Below are 22,519 nucleotides of genomic sequence, written 5' to 3'. Positions count from 1 at the left end.
TGGGTGTGACAGCTTACCCTGTGCATAGGTGTGTATATTTCATGGCTTGTCAGGCACGTCCTGTGCCACTGGAGGCATCCTCCTCTTCCCTCTTCTCTTACGCCAGAAAAGGAAAGAGGAAGATCACGACTTGGCCAGCATTTGGAGATGAAGGGAGTCTTTGCTCTTGAACATCACCATGGGATCTTTTATAAATGTAACATCCACGTCGTATGACTCGGTGGGAAGGTCTTCCTTTCTTGCAGTGGACACTTAATGAGCTATTTGGTTTCTACATCGATTAAACTTTGCAACTGTATTGGGGTAATTGGTTACTCTTCTGTTATGGTTCCCCTTGGAGGCAGATGATGAAATATCCGATATCTCCTCTTAGTTCTCAGTTTTTCTGCAAGCAGCAATACTCTGCGGGGAACATCAGCTCTGCTTGATGGCTAATTAAACATTAATTTATGACGATATTGGAGCAGATTTTAAGTTGTTGGGGGAGCGGGCAAAGAAAGGGGAAACTTTTAACAGTCACCATAATTATCAATAACGAGTCCTAATGTAATTGCATTAATTAAAAAAAAAAAAGGATATATTCCCTGCTGCTGTAAAGTTAGTTAAAGTCGGTGAAAGTCATGCTGGGTCAAAAGGATTTCATGGCCAGCTGTTCTTGCCCCGTGAACAGAGAGGTAGTGCTGTCCTGCAGAAGGCATAAAGAAAGAATTGATATATTCCACTTTATATTGTATATTCTGCTGATGAACAGGAACATTTCACTAATTCAATTTAATTCCCAAGGATGAGTGATTGTAACTCCACCCGGAGAATATTAAATTGCCTTAATGGAGAAATAAACTGGTTTTATTCTCCCCCTTCTCTCCCCATCTTTCCCATTCAGTTTTCAAATAACTTTATGTGCGTCCTTAGTTTATTAATATACTTCTCATCTTGCTGCTGATTTTGCATCTGGTAGCACTTAACACAGACAAGACTCCCAAAGCTTTTGATCAGACATGTTAAGTAAACTATCAGGACCGTTGGGTCTGCTGCTCTGGCAGATGTCGGCTCGTGGGACTCCTCATCTCTCTTCATCCCCTGACTGTTCCTTATCAAACCCATCCTGTTGCTTTCATGTGCTTGAGGATGATGGTGCCTCTTGCCCACGTACTAGCTGGCCCACAGTACGAAGATCCTCCAGTCGTCTGAACGGCATTTGCTGTTTTGCTATTTTTCAGTAGCACTGCAGTTTTGAAAGCCCCATTTAGCCAACCTTGAAATCTCCAGAACTTCCTTCCATGATCAAAATGCAGTGGTCAGAAACCTGAAGAAGCCAGGTGGAGGTTTGAACACCTGAGATAGAGGTGTCAGTCTGTGATGTGGGGAGCAGGGGGCTGGATAACACCGTCCTGGAGCAGAGCATATGGGGGCTGAGGGGACCAGACAGCCCAGGACCTCTGTGTTGGCTTCTCCAGCTTTCGGCCACCTGCAAGCGCACACCTAGGCTGCAAGGCAGATCTTGTTGAGTGCTTTGCCCTATCTGCTGCATCCTCTTTACTCCTGTCGCATAATTGCCTTCTGCTGTCCTCAAGGGTGGCAACAGGACAGGGAGTGTTGCACATCTCCTCATGGGCTATTGTCCATGTCCCATCACAGCCACCGGGGTCATTGGCTGCTGGCCTTGGACTCAGTGCTTCAGCAGAGCGTGCCCCCAGGCCATGGAGCCTGTTGGCTAAACCTCTGTGATGCAGCTTCATCCTTTTTTGTTTCTCCTCACTCATCCAATATCCAGTGCCAAATCCTCTTCTGTGGTCTTGAGAAGTCTGGACAAACCGTGGGTGTCTGTGGCAAAAGCTTCTCTCCAGTGTTAGGGGCAGGAGCTGTTTGGAAGGGAATGTAGTCCCAGGCTCTGCCCTGTCATTACCGCTGCCCATCCGCACTGGTGGCATCCTGCCCCCGAGCAGAGCCAAGGTGCTGGTTTTGGGATTGGGGCCGCTCTCAGGATGTGCAGAGGGCAATGGCTTATTAACAGTGATGGAAGAAGGGCTGCCGGCCACGAGCCAGCACTCGGCATGGCGGCGGCTCAGATCCAGCCCTCTGATCATGTGAAATCAGGGCCATCCTGCAGTGAAATTGCAGCTGGAGCTTGGATGGCTTGAACAGCGGTTTGTTGTCTTCTGGCATGTTTTGTCAGGGCTAGGACAGCAAATACAGAGAATGAAGTGTCTGTTAAGGAGCTGAGTTGACCTGGTGGGATTAGTGTCTTCATCTGGTGGCCAGAAGGAACTTGGTTGCGTCTCTTGAGTTGCAGCACCTCGCTCCCACCCCTCTACCTGCTTTCCCTTCCAGGGCTGGTATCCAGTTGACCATAAGCTCCTTGGGACAAGGATGTTTCCTAGCTATTGTATGTGAACAGTGCCTGTCACACTGATCTCTAGGGAAATATAAATCTTTATTATCATACAGATTCATAACTGCAACACAGTCTTTGCTGTCTTTCATATATGTGTCCGAGGAGGCCGAGTGCAGTTGGCTGTGATTTCTATTGTCTCGGCTACAAGGAGGGAAGAAGTGGGTTTCCAGGTGTTGGTCCAAGCCCTGGCACTAAGGCGATGGTCAGTTATTAACCTGTAGAGACTGACATGTACCCACCAGCAGAAGTGACTCCTGGCTGGTGTCAGCTGGCAGATAGAAAGCACAAGTGGAGGTTTCATGTAAAGGTCTATAGAGAGCCAAATCAGATCACCAATGGTCAGTAGTGAGTGTCCAGAGAAAAATGTAAAAGGGGAAGCATAGAACATTTTTTATTTATTAAGTATCTTGTTGGAGTTTTGTTCCACATGTTTCTCCAGCTGCTTTTGAAATCCATGTAAACTCACAGCAACCACAGTGTCTTGTAGCAGAAGTAGCTCTGCAGCTTAGCAGCATGTTGTGTGACAAAACACCTATCCCCTTTTCTTTGTTTTGAGACTGATGCCTTCTAGTTTCATGCTTTCTTCTTCTGTTGTCTGCTTTCTGTGGTTTGTTTGGTTTTTTTATATTTTTATTATCTGTCCTTTTTATAAGCTCCCTACACCACAGTGAGTTTATAAATTGATTGTTAAAGTTTTGCAAAATGTCTCCTAGCAATGCTTAGCAAATAACTTTTCTTCATCTGCTTGTTCATTTGCCCCAGCTGTAAGCCCGTGCAGTTCTTTACAACACCCTGTTGCTTCAGAGGTAAGATCAATTAATCCTCAGGATACCCAGTGCTATTTGCATTTTCCATGAGTGGAGAAATTGAATGTGGGACTGTGGCTACCCCGGACCCATGCTGTAGGTCTGGGACTGAGCTGAGCTCGGACCTCAGGAGCATGGCCCCCTTTACCCTGCTGTGTCTCCTGCGGTTTGCTGCGGCACAGCTACTGGTGTGAACTTTGCCAAGGGAAGATACTTGGCACATTTATCGGCCCTTTTTGGGGCAGTAAGGTAGGCTGGTGTTTAGTGGATGATCGCCTCCCACCCCATTTAAGTCCCATTCCAGGTAGGCCCACCTGCCTCCTTATGGGGAGCTCTTCAAAAGTGGCTGGAGTTGTAGAAATGTTGCTCAGTTAAATAACAGTGGTGTCTGAGAGACACTAAACAATGCCTTTGGACAGCCCACTTTAAACTTCTGAAGTGTTTTCCTTTGGTCCTGCTAATATCCAGCAACACAAACCAGGTAAAACTATTCTGTGCCTGAAAAAAAGAAAGAGTAGGGGAAAAAATAAATCAAAATCTAACTTCCCTTTGGCTTTTATCCTTGATGTCATCAAAAGACTAAAAAGGATATTTCAGGCCTGGCTTCAGCCTGATGGAACAGCAGGGAAGTTCTTTTCTATTAGATCCTTGATACAATCACGTCTGGTGAAATCACTGCAGTCACATCTGCTGAAATCTTCCATCATTTCGGATTTGTTTCAAAAGACTCAATCTTTCTGTTTTTAAATGGCACGACTACTTTTCCAGTCCCTCCTTGGTGCCTGGAATGGTGATTAGGCATCAATCAAGCATCTTAGACCCCTCCTCGCCCCGAATGCTGCAGCCAGCTCTTGTCTCCATGTGCGTGCTTTGTGGGGCAGCCTCTTGGGACTGTTTTAGTTTCCATTAGGGAATTTGAAAGAAAATGTTTGCACTTGTCTTTAGGCTCAGGGGAGAATAGACACAGCAGCTCATCTTCAGTGTGCCTCATTTTCCTGATAGATGCCCTTGAGGATGTATCTTTTTGCCACTGCAGTGTCTTTTTAGGCTTTAGGTGGCTTTTGTGACCTTGGAAAGAAGACTGGGAAATTCTGCAGTGAGAGAGATGGGGTAGCAAGGGTGTGTGTCTGAAAAGGATCTCGCCTCTGGCAGTGGTATTGTTGGAGAAAGTGCAAAGAAAGGGGAAGAAAAAGGAAAAATTAGAACACAAACCCCAGCCTGAAGTATATCAAGACTGAATCACTTCTTTTCTTCTTCCTGGTTAACATTTCTCACAGTCTCTTCTTGTATGTATAGTGGATGCCATCAAAATCAAATATCTTTCCCTCCTTTCCCCCGCCTGCCCCTAGCTACAATAGGAAATAAGAATCCCATCCTTCTTTGTCTGCAGCTCTGTCTAAGCCCAGCACTCGAGGCCATGGAGTAGAAAGAGATACTAACTCTTGTTTGGAGAGCTGCTTCATTTGCTCTTCCTACCACCTCAGTGCCTACCCGAGGATTTCGACAGCCTGCGCAGCATGGCAGGCAGCTGCTGTGCGTGCAACCTGGTGGAAGCAGGCAGCGGTCACTGAATTTATCAGCTCTGCCACCTCGTCTGTGGCTCAGTCACGTTTACTGGAGGAAAAGACAATAAAGTCTTTCAGGGCAAAAGTCCTTGTTTACTATCTACCTGCTTACAACCCCTGATTTGCCTGAATTCCTCTCTTCCTTGCTCCTCTTGTCACTTTAGTCCTTCCTTTCCATGACTACCTTTGCTGCAAAGGGCTTTTCTGCTCCCTGCTTTTCCCCATTCTTGGATGTGTAAATACAAACAGCGTTGACCTGTTGCAGCCCAAGGAGAGCTCCCCAAGCACCTCAGGCTCCCAGTAAAACCAATGTACCAGGAGTAGAAGGTACTGGGGGCCCCCAGCCCATTTGTTTCGAGTCATTAGCTACCACCTTTCTTAATATCCATAGTGTTCATCTCCATTATTCCACTTATGAGGTTATCAGTGACTTGTGATAGCATGGCGTGCAGAGCGAGCTGATGCTACGAGGAAGGTTGTGTGTCTAGCTGTAGCTCTGCTGTCTTGCACGTGTCTGTACATACATAACAGCACAGCATTTCCCAATAATTACAGCTTGCATTCCTGGGGCGCAGCTCAGGATGAGCTGGCCGCAACGCTCATGAAACGCACTCGGCTCAACCTACTTTAGAGAAGACTTGAGCAAGGCTAAGGTGGATGGGAAGAAGGTGGATCTTGGTGCCGGAAAATTGCACTGCGGTGAGCAAAGTCCTGATGCTCTGAACGCGTGCAGGAGTTTCACCGTTGCCTTGTGTTGGTAGAAAATACACACTGGGACTCTGGAGTTACTTCTGACCTGCTGTCCATGTAAGTCAGCAGGTCACTACTGCAAAGCCACCCTCCATCCTTCCCTGACACAGCAACACCACCGGGCATCAACATGATTTCCCGTAGAGGCTCAGAGGCCAACCTGGCAGCCCAGATGATGTTGCATCTCTCGTCCCAGCAGCTAACGACTGTCCCAAGCTGCAGCGCTGCGTGGCAGCGAACAGAGCATTGAGAGAGGGAAAAACAGAGAGTAGAAGAGAGGCAGCTGGGTCTGGGTAGGGAAAGGAATTTGGAGTAGGAGCTAGGAAGGACATCTGGGAGCCAGATTCTTCTCTTTGAGCCCATTGCAAGGAGCTGGCTTGGACAAACAAGAAGCATTCTTGTTTCTCTGCTGTAACCTGCAAAATGTGTAAGAGTAGGTCATCTAGGTTGTAGGAAAAGGTGGCATCTGGGGAAATCATTGTGCTTTTCATGTCTTCTAGCTCAGTGAATAGTCTTATGGCCTTTTTAGCACAGTGAGGCAAACTTTGAGGCCCTGCGTTGCCCTCTGCACTGCATGTTCTGTAATGCATGTCCCTTGGGGTGGTGTGGGGGGACCTGTGGCACTGACTGGTGTTGGGTGGTAGAATTAGCAAAATTAAAGCCAGTTTTCATTGGAACGGAGTGGGTTGATGGGGCTCAGGAGTGGATTACCATCACAGCTGCTCTGAGCTGCACACCAGGAATTCAGGGGCGGACAAACAAGCCAAGCAGTGAAGCACTCTGCTGTTTTTCTCTCTTTTGCCTCGCAGCAGGGACTGAGCCAGGGGATAGGAGCGTAGGCGTTGCAGAAGTTCACGTGAGTGGATAGTCTCTGGCATGAGTAATTTGTTGGACTGGGTTGGCTTATGTTTGCTTTTTGTTGAACTCACGTTGGCTGGGCCAAAGATAGCATCCTTTTTCTTTTTAAACCTGTTTTTCCATATTCTGCTGGCTGAAAGGGAGGGCGCGCAAGCGACATGTCTGCAACAATGCCATAAATCCAGACAGAAATAGAATTAGCAGTTCTTTCTGGTTCCGGTGTTTGTATCTGCGAGGTCGTGAGCTTAACCAGTCTGGGTTCCTCGGAGCAGAGCCGTGTCTGTGCGAACCTGTTGTGCCTTGGGACCTGGCACTTGGGTTTTGTTCCAGAGCAATATCATAAAACTTTTATAGCAACGTCATGACGAAGAGCATGAGAAGAGAAATAACTTAATCCTCTCTTTCTAAAGTTAGCGTTGCAAATTCTTCTCCTGTTTCCACATGCAGCAAATCCCTCGGTTGAATCTGGAGCGCTGTGGGGAGAAAAATGCAAGATTCGTGGAGATGGGGAAGAGAGAGCAAGCAGAAACCTGTCTTTGCGGAGATTACTACTTAAATGTACTTAAAGTCCAGTCCTGTCCCAATAGGCCCTTACACACATCGGTAGCGTTATTTGTTGGCACTGTTGTACTGCATTGTGCTCCAGCGTTTGTAGAATTGGGCTCTTAATCTATGTTGATTATGTTTTAATTGAATAAATAAATCTTTTACAGAGCCCGGAATCAATAGAGATGTTTCCATGCTATTTTATTTTATTTTTCTAGGTTTCCTAAGGACATTTAACTTTTACAACCTTACAACTTGTTCTGCAGCATTTGCTAGTCAGCTATTGCGTAATTGTTCTGGGGAATGAGAACCTGGGAATAATACGGCCCAGAAATGCTAAGAAGCAGAAATGAAATAGGCTGATCTTCTCATCTGCCACCATCCCTCCTCTCCAGGGTCAGGGTACCAAACAGGCTGTGTGTGGACTCCAGTTTTATTCCTGGGTCTGCCATTGACTTGATTTATCACCTCAAATGTTGGGGCCTTGGGTGCCCTTCGCATCTCCCCCTCTTTCCCGGCTGGCTTTTGGCTGCTTAGCTAAAAAATTCTCTGGAGTGGAGCAATCACAGTTTTTGTGTCTGGGAAGCCTGTGGCTGCCCTGTAGTTATAGGCCAACAGCTGGAGGATGGAGTAAAACCGAACAAGAGCCATGAAGTGCACTAATAGTGGAAAAGAAATTGTACTTTTGCAGATTTAAAAATCCAGGTGCCTACAGCTAGCCAGGAGTAACGGTCTGGGGTAATTCCTGTGAAAAGTATTTCTTTTTTTGAACAATAGTTTGGATGGAAAAACTTTGGCTCTATAATAAAAATAAGCAAGAAGAATTGAGTTTGTAAGTAGTTTCCAACCTGACACTCAGCCTTTTAAATGATATGTTCTTGCATAAAGCACATTGGAGCTTCCATTTGCTTGTTAGTCAAGCCAAATTTATTGTAATCCAATAAGATTTAATAATCATTAGGAACTAATGAATGCCTCAGCACGTATAAGCTTGGCAGATCAGAGCCTGCCGGCTTTGCATAGTCTGTCTCTCTTTGACCAACTTGCCATTTATGTGTCAGATTGATGACTGGGGAGTTCTGTAAAACAGGTAATGATTGAATGCTCCTGAAATGAAATTTAAATAAAAACTATCTGGAACAGCCTGTGAGCCAAAGGAAAAGGCGAATTTTTGGCTTGGAAAATCAAAGTAACTTGGTGAGAGTGAAGGCACACAGAGCTGGATTGTCTGTGGGGAGGTGCTGGTATGGTCTGAACAGGCTTTATAGTTGAAATTAGGTGAGTTGTTAGGTAATTCTTTAGTATTTTTATTATTGTAGTAGTCAAGCTGCGAATGAGCTCTTCTGCACTGATCTCTGTAGTTGCACGTACGTGGAGAGACTCTGTCCAGGGGATTTGCAGATAAGTCAGACATGGAAGGACAGAAGAAAAATATTGACTATGACTCAGGTTGAGAAAAGACTTTCAATGTGTAATATTTCACTTGACTCAAGAACTTCAGTTTCTGCGCATGCCCTAAATGTGGGCTGGCTCAGTGGGGCTAGCTCCTGGCACCTATGTCGCACCTGATAGGGATCCTTAGCTGGTTTTCTTGAATTTCTCATTCCTGATTGAGCTGCCTAATTTCCAAAGCACTGAAAACATTGAGGAGGGAGATGTTTCGTAGCTTGTATCTGCCTTTGTGCGTTGCTGGGAAGTACCGCTGTTGGGTTGGGCTGTACAGCACAGAGGTCCTTCCCAGAGGTTTTGGACTAGGTTGATTTTTCAAAAACAAAGCGTGTCAATGAGTCCTCTTTTAAAATGCTTATACTAGCAGGGATTGCAGTGCAGCCCTTGAACAGTGGCTTGGGGATCACATACTCTCCTGTGGTGCCAAGACCCGGGTTTTACTTTTGGAGGTGCGTGGTGGTGGTGAAAATTCATGTCTCTTCCCTTCCAAGTGAGCATCCCTGCCAGCCTGGGTACAAGTGGGGTTGGGCTGTTTTGAAAGCAGAGAGAAAGCAAGATGTTTTGAATCAGAAAGGGTCCTGGCTGTAGATTGGTATTTGCTCTGGGCATGGGCTTTCCTGCATAATAGCCCTTTTCACAAGGACCTTATTTATGTTATTTTGTGACCGCTTATTGCAAATCATGCCCTTCACCTTGAATCTGCTAGAAATGAATTGAACTTTTTCAGTCCTCCTTGAAGGAGCTCATTTTTTAGATGGAAACTGTGAAGAAGTGTTGAATCAGACAGGTACAGTTACCATGAATTGATTTAAAATAATAATAGGTGCAGGTGGCTGGTCTCTGGCCACTGTGGCTTGCAGCTCTGCTCTGTTTGTGCTTTGCCTGGGATGGGGACATGGCAGAAGAGATGCTCTCAGGATCCAGGTGCTCCAAGCCTGTCCCCAGCTGTGGCTGCCCAGTCAGGCATCCTTCTAAAATACATCTTCTCCATCTGCAGGAGCAGGGATTGTCCTGCCTCTTCACCTTGGAAGCAGATTGCACAACAAGTGTCCTGGTTTCGGCTGGGACAGAGTTAACTCTCTCCTTAGTAGTAGCTGGTACAGTGCTGTGTTTTGGATTTAGTGTGAGAATGATGTTGATAACACGCTGATGTTTTAGTTGTTGCTAAGTAGCGCTTATCCTAAGCCAAGGACTTTTCGGTTTCCCATGCTCTGCCAGCAAGCAGGTGTGCAAGAAGCTGGGAGGGGGCACAGCTGGGGCAGCTGACCTGAACTAGCCAAAGGGATGTTCCATACGATGGAACGTCATGCCCGGTGGTTAGCTCAGTTGGTTAGAGCGTGGTGCTAATAACGCAAAAAGGTCGCAGGTAAAACCCAGTGATGCATTGGGGATCGAACCCACAACCTTTTTATTAAAAAGCGTGTTATCAACATCATTCTCACACTAAATCCAAAACACAGCACTGTACCAGCTACTACTAAGGAGAGAGTTAACTCTGTCCCAGCCGAAACCAGGACACCGAGTTAAGTAATCCTCCAAGTCAGGTTAACACAATGGGACCATTGTGGGAAATACATGAAGAAAAGCCCCAAAGCAGCCTAAATCCTTGTGAGATGGAGGCTTGCTGCTGGTTCTGGGAGAGAGCTATAGCATTTCAGCATGTTTGTCCCTGCAACCCGAGAGTTATTGCTGGGCATGGTAGCAGCTCTATAAGGACAGTAAGAAACCATGTGCCAGGCCAAGTGGTTTGAATAACTGGAACTCTTCTTTCTTCTTTAAGGTGAATCCTGGTGGCAAGACCCTTGAGGAGAGGCGGTCCAGTTTAGATGCAGAAATCGACTCTCTGACCAGCATCCTGGCCGACCTAGAGAGCAGCTCTCCTTACAAACCTCGGACTCAACAGGTTAGTGGCACATTGCGTAAACAGAGAGTGGGAAAGTGGCCAGCATCGACTGCTGGAGTCAATTCGCTAACCGCTTGGTATTTGTTGCGAGCAGGCATGCCAGTTCCTCCTGATAGCATCCAGATGTGGCTGTCAGTGGGGAGAAGGGCGCAGCCGCGCTCTGAAGGGGGCACCGACTCAAAAGCTGCCGTACCTCTGAGCAAAGGGCCTCTGATCCCGATTGTTAGATTGCCACGGAGATTATTAGAAAAATACTTGCAAAAAAATGGCATTTCATTTGCCTTGACTTTCCACCAACAATAGCTTGTGAATTAAAACCTGCTCAGTTCACAAGTACTTTTATGCTTTTATTTTCTTGTTGTTTTTCTGTTTTGTTAACTTCTATCTGTCACGCTGCCAGAAGGATCCAGATATCTGTGTCTCAAGTTGTTTTCTTTTGTTTTTGTCGTCTGATCAGTGGCGATGAAGTGGCTTGGATCATAGCTCAACTGTCAGGGTGGCTGTAGCCCAGCAAGGCAGAATGGAATTCGCACTTACTCTGCTGTGTCTAGACGAGGACTGCAGGGGTGACAGCAGCTCAGCTAATTTTTGTCACTCATCTAGGTAGTGCTTGAGTGGAGCTATTTAAGTTCTGGTGAGATGTCATCTATTTATCAGAGGAAGCGGTGACACCCCAGTGGCACTTTAAAAAGGGCAGTTCTTGAGATCTTGTAAAATCATCCCAGATGTCTTTGTGCCCAGTTGTGCCCTGCCTTTGCCTCCTAATCTCATGACTGGTCTCATTTCTTACATGTGTATGGGTCTGTAGGCATGTATGCAGCTATATGTATGCCGTGTTTGTCTTACCAATGTCAGCCCTGAATAAAACCCCAAAAGTCAAAAGTATCAAAGGGATAGCTGAGTGATATGGTGCACACCCATTATCCATACAGGCCTTCTCTTTGGTTTGTGGCTTTTTTGGTTCTTTTCATTGTTGCATTTCTTTTAAGTAATTGAGAACCAATACATTTGGAGCAGAACTAAAGTAGTGATCAGAGTTCGTTTAGATTTGCTCTTGTTTAAGTATGTGAACTTAGCAAAAGCAGAGTCAAATCAGATTTGTGCACCTTTGAAAGCATCCATCTGCACACAGAAGCTCTGGCGTGGTCGCCTGTGTGGTTTCCATCCCTTCTGCAGGGACCTCCTGATAAACTCCTCTTTCATTCTAGCAGCATGTACACAGTTATTGCATAAACTTACAGACTTATCCTTGAAAAACAGTCTGATTTGTGTCAGTCAGTCAAAAAAAGCAACAATGTAAACCAGATAAAATTCAGTCCTTTTCCCAGTGGGTTTTTGTTGTTGCGATAAATGAGACAAGTTTTAACAGTGATAGTGCTCAGGCACTGTGTCGAATAACCCGTGTTCATTTTGTTTGCATGGGCCAAACACATACGAATGCACACTGTTACTGGAAAATGCTTTGTAGTGTCAAAACACTGCGAGAGTTAACTGGAAGAGATTTGTACTCACCATTTTCCCTGGCAATGCCCATGGTCAGCTCCAGCATCTTCGCAGAGACATATAACTTCTGTAACCACTTTGCTGAGCATTTGCAGTTTGCTGACAGTACTGCTGACTGTCTCCTGATACTTCTTCCTTTGGGATCTGGTGTTCTGTGAATAGGTTGTTTTCTCACTTTTATTTTGTACCTATACCATTTAAAAACCAAAAATTAAAAAAAAAAATCACCACGTTCAAATGCAAAGTTCTGCAGGTGTACTTGAGTTTCTGGAGGATCGGAAGGCGTAGCCCAAGTTTTGGACATGATCTGACTTCTTAAGTTCATCAGCCTCCCAAGATGATGTGTGCTGCTCGGTGCACGTGCTTGTTCCCCTGGCTTTTTGCCCACAGTTCAGGTGGGGGCTCTGAAGACTTGTCCCCCATACCCAGGAGCGACGGGATGCTGCTGCTCCCTGGTGCATTACAATCACTGTGTGCAATCCAGTGGGCAGAAGAAGCTGAATTTCGTCTGTGGGACCAAATCCCAACTTTCTTTGTTCAGTTTATCAGACTTTGTAGGATTTATTGGTTAATGTAATGATGTCCTGTGAAAAGTACAGCTACAGCAACTTCTAACTATAGCTGTTAGAGAAAGAAAATGCCAGAGTTGAATGTATCATCTGCTGTAATTAAAGAGTACTCAAACAAGTCCTTGAAAGGTGGAACTAGAACTAAAGCTTTGATATTTTCCTTTGTTTGATCTGTAGTAAGTATTAAAACTGGTGAGTCATTTGATGGTCTTATAGTAGGATAATAGATTAGGCTGCAAATTGTGAGGTACTTACTCAGAACATCAGCACGTTTATTGGATTACACCTTAGCTGACCTTCCCAAATTTATCAGGATAATGGCTGTAGATAGGAAAATAGAGTTATGACTTGTTTTCAGAGAAGACGTTTCCGGTTGTGCTTATGCGGTTAAAGCATTATAATAATTTTATAGGTATACCTTGCCCTTGGGGATGCTCCTATTCTGGAATAAGAGAAATTTTATTGTTAGGTTTCTTTTTTATATTATCTTCAAGATAGTTTTAAAGCAACATAAACTAAACTGTAACATAGTCCCCTCTTACTGGAGTAGCAGTGATAGCAGGATAATGACAAGCAGTTTATTTAACATACCCTACCCATTGGCATAAATTCACACAGAGGGAAGCTCGCTCGATCCTTGGTACGAGTTCAGGATTGCAATGAGGCACAACGCACCGGGAGGTGCCTCTAAAGCAGAGGGATTTGTACCCTCTGCAGTAGGTTTGGAATTCCGTAATACTTCTCAGAATGGGTGGGCCAATGTCAACCCCAGACAATTCCCCTTGGCCAGCAGACCTGCTGTTGAGGACATGGATGAGTATGAATGTCTGCACCATCCCTGCATTGCTTACCTGGGCATCACTCTTGTAACATTTTTTGTGTACCAGGCAGGTGACAAGGACGTTGCCATGAGCTAAAAATGACCACCGTTAATAGAGGGCAGGGAGAGAATTTTGACACCTGCGGTCAGCAGCACCCTCCTGTACCAAGTGGTTCTGCCTAATTCAAGGCGGCTGAGCTGGAAAGTGAAGGTAGAGGAGCCACCCAGGTCTTGCTGGCTGCTTCCCATGCCTCGGGCAGAGGTGGTAGGATGCTGTTGTCCTGCAGAGCTGTGTTGCCCTCTCCTCTGAAGTGATGAGTTTGAAAAGCATTTTCTCAACATAGATCCTTTATGGAGCAGAAAAGATCTTTCCTCCCCACAGCAGCAGGTTTGGTGGGAGGAGGTCCTTCTGCGAGTCTGGTACCCCAGTGTGAGTCAACCCCGATGTTGCCGAACCTCAAAGTGAAAGATTCTCTCAGGCTTCGTTTCTGGTTAGTTCTTGTCTCTGTCTTGAGGCAGTTGTTGAGAGAGTCCCCTGCAGCAGAGGTTTTCTAGGCAATGATATTTTTCTTCATATTGGCCATCAGCAACATGCGGGTGAGAATCAGCTTTCGATCACCATCACCTCAGCCCTGGGCTGAGCCCATGACTTCCAAGTGAAAGTCTCTCTGACTGAGTCACAGAAGCAGTCAAAAGTGATTAACATGCTAGGGTTTTTTCTTTCAAAATTGCACATATCAAAAAGGAGCAGAAAATTACAAGACTAAATCATCATCTTTAGCTGCAACACAGCAGCATTTAAGGATGCTTTCTGTCATGCGAGGTGGTGTAGGAGAGACTGTATTTCAAGAATTCAACTGGAGCTGGCGTTTCAGAAAGGACCGAACATCACCTGAGCTTGAGAGGTTTCTGTGTGACCTTCACCAGCACAGCCAGTTCCAGCCTTCTGGTGCAGTGAATTGAAATGGAGGAGGAGACCAACATGATCTCAAAATTACCATGGCTGCAATGGCATGTTAATGGATCAGCTTGCCTTAGGTATTGTTTGAAGAACTGCAGATGCATTATGAAAAAATCTAATTAATATTTTCCTCCTGTTTGGTAAAGTTTAGAAATGCTAGTGTGATGAGTAAAGTACAGAGCTCCTGTTGTGTAGCTGCAATGTGTTTTCTGTTTACATATCACACCTTCTAAATTGCAGTAACCCACTGGAAAGTTCAGAGGCAGAGAACCCACTATGCCTTGCATTAGTAAAAGGAGGTTGTATAGACAAGGCATTTAGGTGCATAACTTCCATGGGTGGAAGCAGGGACTATTCCTAAATTGGGTGAACCCCAGCTAGGTGGCCTGGTGAATGCTGTGGTCATCTGGCTCCTCTATTAAAGGGTATTTTCCCCAATTTTTACCTGTTCTGCTTAAATCCTTGCTTAAGAGATGAGTGTAGCAAGGCCTTAAGCAAAAAAAAACATGCCAAATTTCAGCCCGTAAAATAAATGTTTGCATTTTTTTAAAAACAAGAAAACTTTGTGACTCTGGAGAGAGGGCTTCCAGCAGAGGCTGTGAAAATGAAATACTGGAAGTAGCAGCATACAAAAGCTCAGGATTTTTTGTCCCTGCTGTGAATTATGTATTGAATGCTGATTGCTTTGTCCGGAATTGGACACCTACCTTCTGAAACGTTTGTGTTTTATGCTGAATTTCCAACAGACTGTCTGTTTGGCAAAATAGGACTTTGTGGGAGGTGTACCAGATAGTAAGATGTACCTGGCCCAAAGGTAATTAGCCTTTTTTTAAGAGCAAATACTGGGTGGCCAAAATTTGTGGAGTAATTAACTAGCAAAAAACCATGCTTTGATGGTCAAGATCAAATCTACTTGTGTACAGCTCTCAGAGGCAGCTTGATCCAGAGGGGACTGGGCTGGCACTCTGGAGACCTGTTTCATTCCCAGCTACCACCACTGTGCTAAATGACCTTGAACGTAGCATTTCTACTCTGCTTCCTCTCAAAATCTCTTCTGTCCTTGTAGCTTGGCAATCTCTTCAATGTGATTTGCCTCTTACTACCCATGTGTATGGCATCTAGCAAATTGAAACCTTGGTCTGGGTTGAAGGCCTTTAGGTGATGTGGTTGTACAAATAATGAAAAAGAGAAAGACATTATTTTTTTCATCTAACAGATGGGAAAAATGAAGGCAGAGTTAGGCGAGGTATCTGCCTCTGTGTCTTTGCCCCCAGTACTAGACATCTGCCACTATCCAACACTGTCAGCCTAAGTGAGTAGTATTTTGAAGGAAAAGAAACTCATTCTCAATGTGAGCCACAGATCGATAAAAAAGTAAAGGAAATTAAATTAAAAAATCAGTGATACATTTTCATTAAGTTCCAAACATACTGGGAAATAATGTCTTCTAATGACTGGAATTTAAAAGGGATTTAAATGTTTGACAGTGTTGGTTGTTATTCCATCACTTCTTTTGACAACCAGTTGGGGATAACAAAAGCAGTGAAAAGGCAATGGACATATTTTCTTGCAGAGTGATGGGACTGGATTGAACAGTTTCAGCTGTAGGATTTCAAACCACAAAATAAGGCAAAAAGTTGAGCACTGAAGACTCCTAGGAGCACTCTTCCATGTGCATTTCTAATTTTAGTGGCCCACTTCTAGCTGCGCCAGGAACGCACAGCTAAGAGTTCGGGTGTTTTATCTTTGTTTACACGGAGCTGTATCTCCAACCATGAATAAGCTTCCTACTCAGCAAAGAGTAGTGCGTTCCCCCAGCATTGGAAAAGCCTTATGATTGCTCTTGGTTTGGGCTGTGGGATTGACATACAGGCTCTGTGAAATACAGATCGCTGAATCTGTATTCAGAACAGTCCGTGCGAATTTGCTAGTCCAGGCTCAGAGTCTGGTTTCCTTGTTCCTGTTATTTGCCTGAGCCTGGCTTCTTAGGTTGGTACGCACCAAAAGGATTTTGCAAGCGCAGTCCATGGAGTATTTGCTAGCATCCCAGTTGTTGTCAGGAATGTTTTTCTTTCTTTTAAGAAGGAAAATTTAGGGGTACAAGCAGATTAAGATTAATTTGGTGGGTTCAGAATTAATTCCTCCCTCCTATAGCATTTATGTGACACACAGTTTGTGGTTCCTCAGTTACAGGACTCGGTGGGATTCGGCTATTTCAGGTGTTCAAAATGGTGCTGAGTCTTTTTCAATGCAATTTGGGCTGAAATCAATGGCTTAGCTTCTGCTGTCTTCAGATAAGATATCTGAGGTAAATAAAAGTGCCCAGGCTTCTTTCTGCTGGTCTGAGCACATCTAATCTGTGGGCATCTGTGCAGCTTTGCCAAAGAGGCTTCTGAGTCCAGCAGCACAGCATGGTAGCCAGGCAGTGCTTTCCCAGTGGCAAGGGGCTCTCTGTATTTGTTCACTTGAGGTCTGTGCATTTTGGGTTTTGTGGGCTTTTTAATCTCTTTGGTTGTGGGACAGAATGGCTTGTTGGGAATAAGCCCATCTGCTGAAACTGAGAAGCATCCCCCATCCATCCTGAAGTGTTGATGACCTTTTGGTAGGACCATTCAGCTTCTCCAGAGCTACATGCACTACACAATGCTTTTCATGAAGGCTGTGAGTTGCCTCCATTTCCCCACTGAGTTGGATGGCTCGTGCACACAGAGGGATGACAGTGTCTCATAGAGGTGTGCCCAAGCTGGCGTTGAGCTGGTGAGCTCCGACGCTTGTAGCAGCACTGGAGGCCTTGTGCAGGCTCACCACAGGGCTGCTGGCGAGGGCTGTTCTCAGTGGGCTGTGACGCTTTTGCTGTAGTCACGGACATCAGGAATTGCACGGGCTATTTTAAAGATGGGGTCACCTCTGAGAGCTGCACTCCTGCTTCTGGCTGCAGCGTGCTGGCTTTGTGCTGTTTGGAAAATCTGGGTGGATTACTTAAAGTAGAAAAGGAAGCGTCCCATCTGGAGCAATTTCAGTGGGTTCCTCCCAGCACTTGAGAAGCAAAGCCTCTACATCCAGGAAAATCTTTCTCCTGTGATTCCCATCTCCAAAGGCAGAGTGACATTCTCACCCCGCGTGGGTGGTGTTTGAGATGATCCCAAGGTTAAAGCTTTCTGGGAGCACCGCTGCGGGCATGCTGGCTGTGAGCAGCGCACGTCTGTCACGCCATCCCTGACATGCCTGCGGGCAGAGGAGCGTGCACAGGGCAGGGATGTTCAGCCACATACATGTGAGTTGGGAGGCATATCCAACAGATGATTTCATGTATGTTTGGATTTGGCCTTTCTCTACAAGAAGGGGAAACCTTCCTGCGCTCATCAGCTCCAGCCGGTGCGTGCGGCAAACTGACACTGCTCTGATTAGCAGATGCTCAAATCAGTTGCATCTGCTGGTATGTATTAAACCTTAATCCTTTTGATGAGAGCATGTCCGTGAAGATTTTTAAAGAAAGTTTTCTGGGATCCCAGATTATCAGCTTGTCACAGATGAACAGGATAAGTGACCTTTGCAGGGTATTATTTCTTCCTCTTGTACTATCATCAGAGTGAAAATAAAGCAGCACTACTCCTGCTGTTTCTTTTTTCTGATATATAATCAAGTTCACAGAAATCTCAGTAAGGTTTACTTTTTCCCTTTCCCCTTTCTCTTTTTTGCATCCATTTGGGTTTTCTTCCTACATGCTTGGCTACAGCTTTAAATGACGACTAGTGTTGGATATATTGGACTTTAAAATCTGTGCAGACATCTCAAATTTGTGTGTGGATAAAGATAAACATTTACTTTGGGAACAGTGATAAAAAGCAAATAGTACCTCATAATTTGGTCTTTTTTTCATTCTGCATTTGTGATTATTTTATTGTGAGTGGTTGAGAGTGGGACTCTTGCTCTCTAAAGCTATTCAAGGCCTTCTACCTATTGTTATGTTTTGTCTTCTATCTTTTTCCGTGCAACGGGACCAAGCTGCTGTGTACCATCATCTCAGGAAGCCTGTCATCATTTCCCCATCCTCGGTTTTTGGCACTCGCCGTGGTTTGGCACTCATCTCAAAGGGACCCAGCGCACTTCACAAGCTGTCTGTGTGTCCAGCCAGCAAAGAGAAGCCGCCTCTAGGGCAGAGATCTGCGTTTCGTTGGGACGCAGACTCTGCTTGCATCCTTGCACGGGTCGATGCATCTGAGTGCTTCAGCGGCATTAGATTTACCACCACGACAGCAGCCCTGTGAAATACGGAAGTATGCTTGCTATTTCATGGGTGAGGGAGGAACCGAGGCACTGGGAGATAAGATGACTTGGTTTGTGTATGGGTCACCAGAGGAGCCAAGGCCAGACCACGGGCACCTCATCACAGATTTATCCACCTCCCATAGCACATGTGAACGGATTGGCAGAGCATATGTGATAATATCTCCTGTCAAGAGGATTTGGAGAGGTCTCAGGTGTGGGGAAGTGCATTCACCTCCGTCTTGGAGTGTGTGAACCAAGCAGGGGAAATACAAAACTTTATGTTTCTTCTCTGGGAGGGTGTTGCTTGATACTCAGCTACAGTTTTGTGATTTACAGCCAACAGACTTCTTGATGCAATGTCTTGACAGTAAACCCTGAAGGATTCAAACCCTCAGGCCCAGAAAGCTGTGGTGTCCTGGACCTGTATCATCACTCTCTGATCTACCCAGCACTCTAGAAGTGGGAAGTTGTTTTCCCCACCTGTGTATGGCTGGAAGTTGAACTTAGTCCTCTGGCACAAGGCGGTAATTTCCCCACGCGTGCAGCAGGCACTTTCCTGCACAATGCCTACCAAGGAAATAGCTGGCCCATTTTGAAATGAAAGCATAGTTGATTAATTCTTCCCACCCAGCACCTATCGGTGTCCAGCAGTTGGCTGCTCCCCACATACGTTTTGAATCCAGCGGCCACTTTTAAGTGGGTCTAAGAGAGGGTTATATGTATGCAAAACTTAGTGGCTGGGGAGGAGGGACCCAGACCTATGTCTTTTGGGGAGCTGCAGCGTGGTGCTGGCTGTCCTCGCTGTGGCCTGTGGGCTGGCCTATCTGCACACGTGCACAGCGAGCTCCGAGCCTACTGCGTGTCTTGCAGGCAACCTTAACTTTTGCTTTTCCAGACTGCACTGTAACCAGGATCTCTGACCTGAAACACAGATTGTTTGGCTGACATACACAGATAAATGCCAAGGCTAATGCTAGGGGGAGAAGGGAAGCAGGAGGGGCGGTCAGGAGAGGTAATGGGGGAGAACAGGAAGGGTCAGAGTCTGCTCAAGATGCAAGACACAAGTCCATAGGAAATTAGGCTTCCTTTGCTCTGCTCTTCATGGTTTCTGTTCCTTTTGTGTTGACTATTTCTCTTCTGCACACACTAGGAACCAGCTGCGTTTCCCTCCCTGTTAGGGAAAGGAAATAGTTCAGAGCCAAGGGAACAGCATGGCAACTTAGAGAAACACCTGCATGGCAATGCATCACTTGGGACTTTGCTCCCACTGTGACCTGCGCTGGATGTCTTCCCCAGGCCACTTCCACCAAAGTGGGAACAAAGACTTTGTGATTTGTGCATTACACTCACAGCAAGGAGAGCATTGCCTTGATATGCCTTTGAATTGCCTCGAATCTATCCAGAGACCATTGAAGGGTGGGCGTAGATCCTGCTGACGTGAGTTACTGTTGAGTTGCACTCTTTAGAAGAGGAGGGCAACTAACTTCTGTGATTGCAGTTTCTAGATACATTTGAAAGGCAAAGGCTAAAACATGCTATGGAGCCCTAGCATTTAAAGTATGGCCTTCACAAGTTTGTTGTGGTTACTTACTGGTGCCTGTTTGCGTGAGCGCTTGCAGCTTTTTATGCGTTTATCCTTATAATGCCCTGAGGAAGGAGAAGTTTGATTTTTTTGTTCTGCAAATGGAGAGCTGAGGCACAGAGAGACCACGCAGCTCGTTGTAACACAGGGCTTTGGACACACATCGGTGACGTTCTGGGATAGTGTTGTCATTCACTGGTCCATCCTGTCTTTCATGGTGTGTTTTTACAAGGGTCTGTCCTACTGGGGAGAGAGGACCCCTCCCTAGAGCCCTTGCTGGAGAGTCCAAAGGCAGAGCAGATCTGTTCCCAGCCTCATTTCAGGTAGGGCTGCCTGGAAGAATCTAGAGCCCTACCGAAAAGTGAGAGCTGGCCATGGAGTTTCTACATTAGACCCTGCTAGCAGTGCATAAATAAACATGATACATTTATAGCCTGAACATATCTCAGGATTGTTGCAAGATGTTCCTAGTTCAAAACCATTAACCATTAAAGTAAGAGGCAGATGCATCTGTGGACGGTTTAAGGGGCTGTGTCTATATTTTCTCTTATTGATTGCCTTTTGCCTTCCTGCCTGGAACCTTTTGAGATGACTGTGATGCTGAGATGCATTGTCTCTTTCTGTGTATTAAAGCTGCCTAGTCTAAAAAAACCCCAACGCACACCCAGCCCGTATCTGAAAGCTATGAATTGATAGATCCTTGCTATAGCTCTTCAAATAACTGTAAATTACTCCAGGCTGTTACAGTTTCATTGTAAGGAAGTTCCTTCCTTGACTCGGACTTCTTTGCATCACAGTAAAATGCAATTAGGTGACGTACATATTGTGGCTTGGAAGCACTTACAATTTTCTCAGCCTTGTGTTGTCAACTTTTGCTCAATAGCAGGCTTGTGGACTGTGTCACTGTGCCTGTGTTAGCATGTATTATCACCATATGGTTTAATAGTGAATAGGAAACTTCTATGAGTATGTAAAAGAGAATGAAATGGAAAAAATATTACAGCAAGATAAACCTAACATGCTGCTTCACAGCTGAAAGTGAGCGCTCTAACTAATTGCTGTTTCTATGGGAAATCAATAATGTGTTGGTCCAATGAGTATTACTGCCTTCTCCCACAGATTTAAAAACAAAACAAAAAAATAAACAAAAAATGGACCTGGCCAGAAAAATGAGATTTTGATGCAGTTATAAATATTTCTGCCAGTGTTTGCAGTCTGAGACTGATTCCTCCCTGCCCAAGCAAAATATTCAAAGTCTTACAATGAATTCTTTCCTTGGAAAGAATTAGTTTCACGTGCATAAGTACAGCAAGAACAAGGGCAGGCTGTGCAGTTTTTATGGTATTATGTGTAAAGACAGATAGGATTGTTGTGATCGTCTCATCTGGTTGTTAGCATAACTCAGGTCAGAGACTTTGCTATCTTGTCATGAGTAGCACTGTTGTTTATCTTTGGGTTGACGAGAGACTGGGTACGTTACCCCCTCTGGAGTGATTCATAAGAAGTCAATGAAAGCCTGTTGCTGTCCCAAGAAGCTCCGAGCCATGAAGAATTGCCATCTTGCACACCAACAATCACTCCAGTCGTCCTGGGGGGCTCAGGCAATTTTGATTCCCTCTTCCAAAACCATTAACTCGTGATCCAAGGAGAATTCAAGAAAGATGGGAGGCACAGTTCTGTTTCCATCCGGCAGAAAGCCAGGATGCACATGCAGTTTCAAGCTGTGATTATCAAGAGGGGAAGAGAAGGTGTCAGGGTTGATTACTGTGCTGGTTTGCAGAAAGACCGACTGTGCATTACATGAGATATCTGTGCAGTTAAGACCATTTTGCAGTCTTAAAAAGCGATGGGTGAGCTGCTGTTGTTCAGCTGGGATTTTCTGAGCACTGTATAGTTTAGCAGGGAGATAGTACAAATATTGTATTGAACTCTATTTATTCTTTTTCTGGAAATCTTTTGACTGGAGTCCACATCAGCGGCTAATGTCCAAAGTGCAAGATGGGATCTGGCTGTGGAACAGGGTGGCCACAAAGGTCACGGTGTTTTATGATGCTCCAGTGACAGAGCTGCTACTGTGCTTAAGGCAGCACTCTCCACTTCACATGAAAAGCCGTGGAGATACCACGCAGAGGTATTGCGTAGAGTGGAGATACCACTATTAAGTACTTCTTTAGGGTAAATGTAGATCAATGTTAGGTTTTGGAGGTATCTGGAAGAGCCAGCACCCCAAAGCAGGGCTGTATGACACTGGAAATCATCAGGCTTTTTGGCAAGACTTGCCTTTGACAAGACTTGGCTTTGACACTGTTGAGTAATGTGGTCATTTCTAACTAATGGCAATAAAACTTCAGAGAACACCTGCTGTTACTATATTGAACATATGTGTGCGTGCTCATGTAAAATCACAAATGCATGCAAGTCTAGAGAATACAATTTGGTTTTGGCATCTTTCCTACAAATTGTATTTTAGAACACCTTAAAGTCTTCCTGTAAATAAAATCATTTCAGAATTGAGCTCATTAATGAAGAGAAGGAGATAAGGT

At 45.2% G+C, this 22,519-nt stretch overlaps 1 protein-coding gene across 5 annotated transcripts in view; it reads left to right on the top strand.

Annotated features, from left to right (window-relative positions):
• The window catches only part of LPP (LIM domain containing preferred translocation partner in lipoma), a 365,538-nt gene that overhangs the window by 197,247 nt on the left and 145,772 nt on the right, over positions 1-22,519 (top strand). For all 5 annotated transcript variants that reach the window (XM_050902578.1, XM_050902579.1, XM_050902581.1 and 2 more), the window contains one exon: positions 10,150-10,272. In XM_050902578.1, coding sequence (XP_050758535.1) covers positions 10,150-10,272 — 123 coding nt within the window. The remainder of the gene's footprint in view (positions 1-10,149; positions 10,273-22,519) is intronic.

Source organism: Gymnogyps californianus, chromosome 10 (assembly GCF_018139145.2).
Source record: "Gymnogyps californianus isolate 813 chromosome 10, ASM1813914v2, whole genome shotgun sequence".
Taxonomy (NCBI): domain Eukaryota; kingdom Metazoa; phylum Chordata; class Aves; order Accipitriformes; family Cathartidae; genus Gymnogyps; species Gymnogyps californianus.
This window is presented reverse-complemented; position numbering and strand designations above follow the sequence as displayed.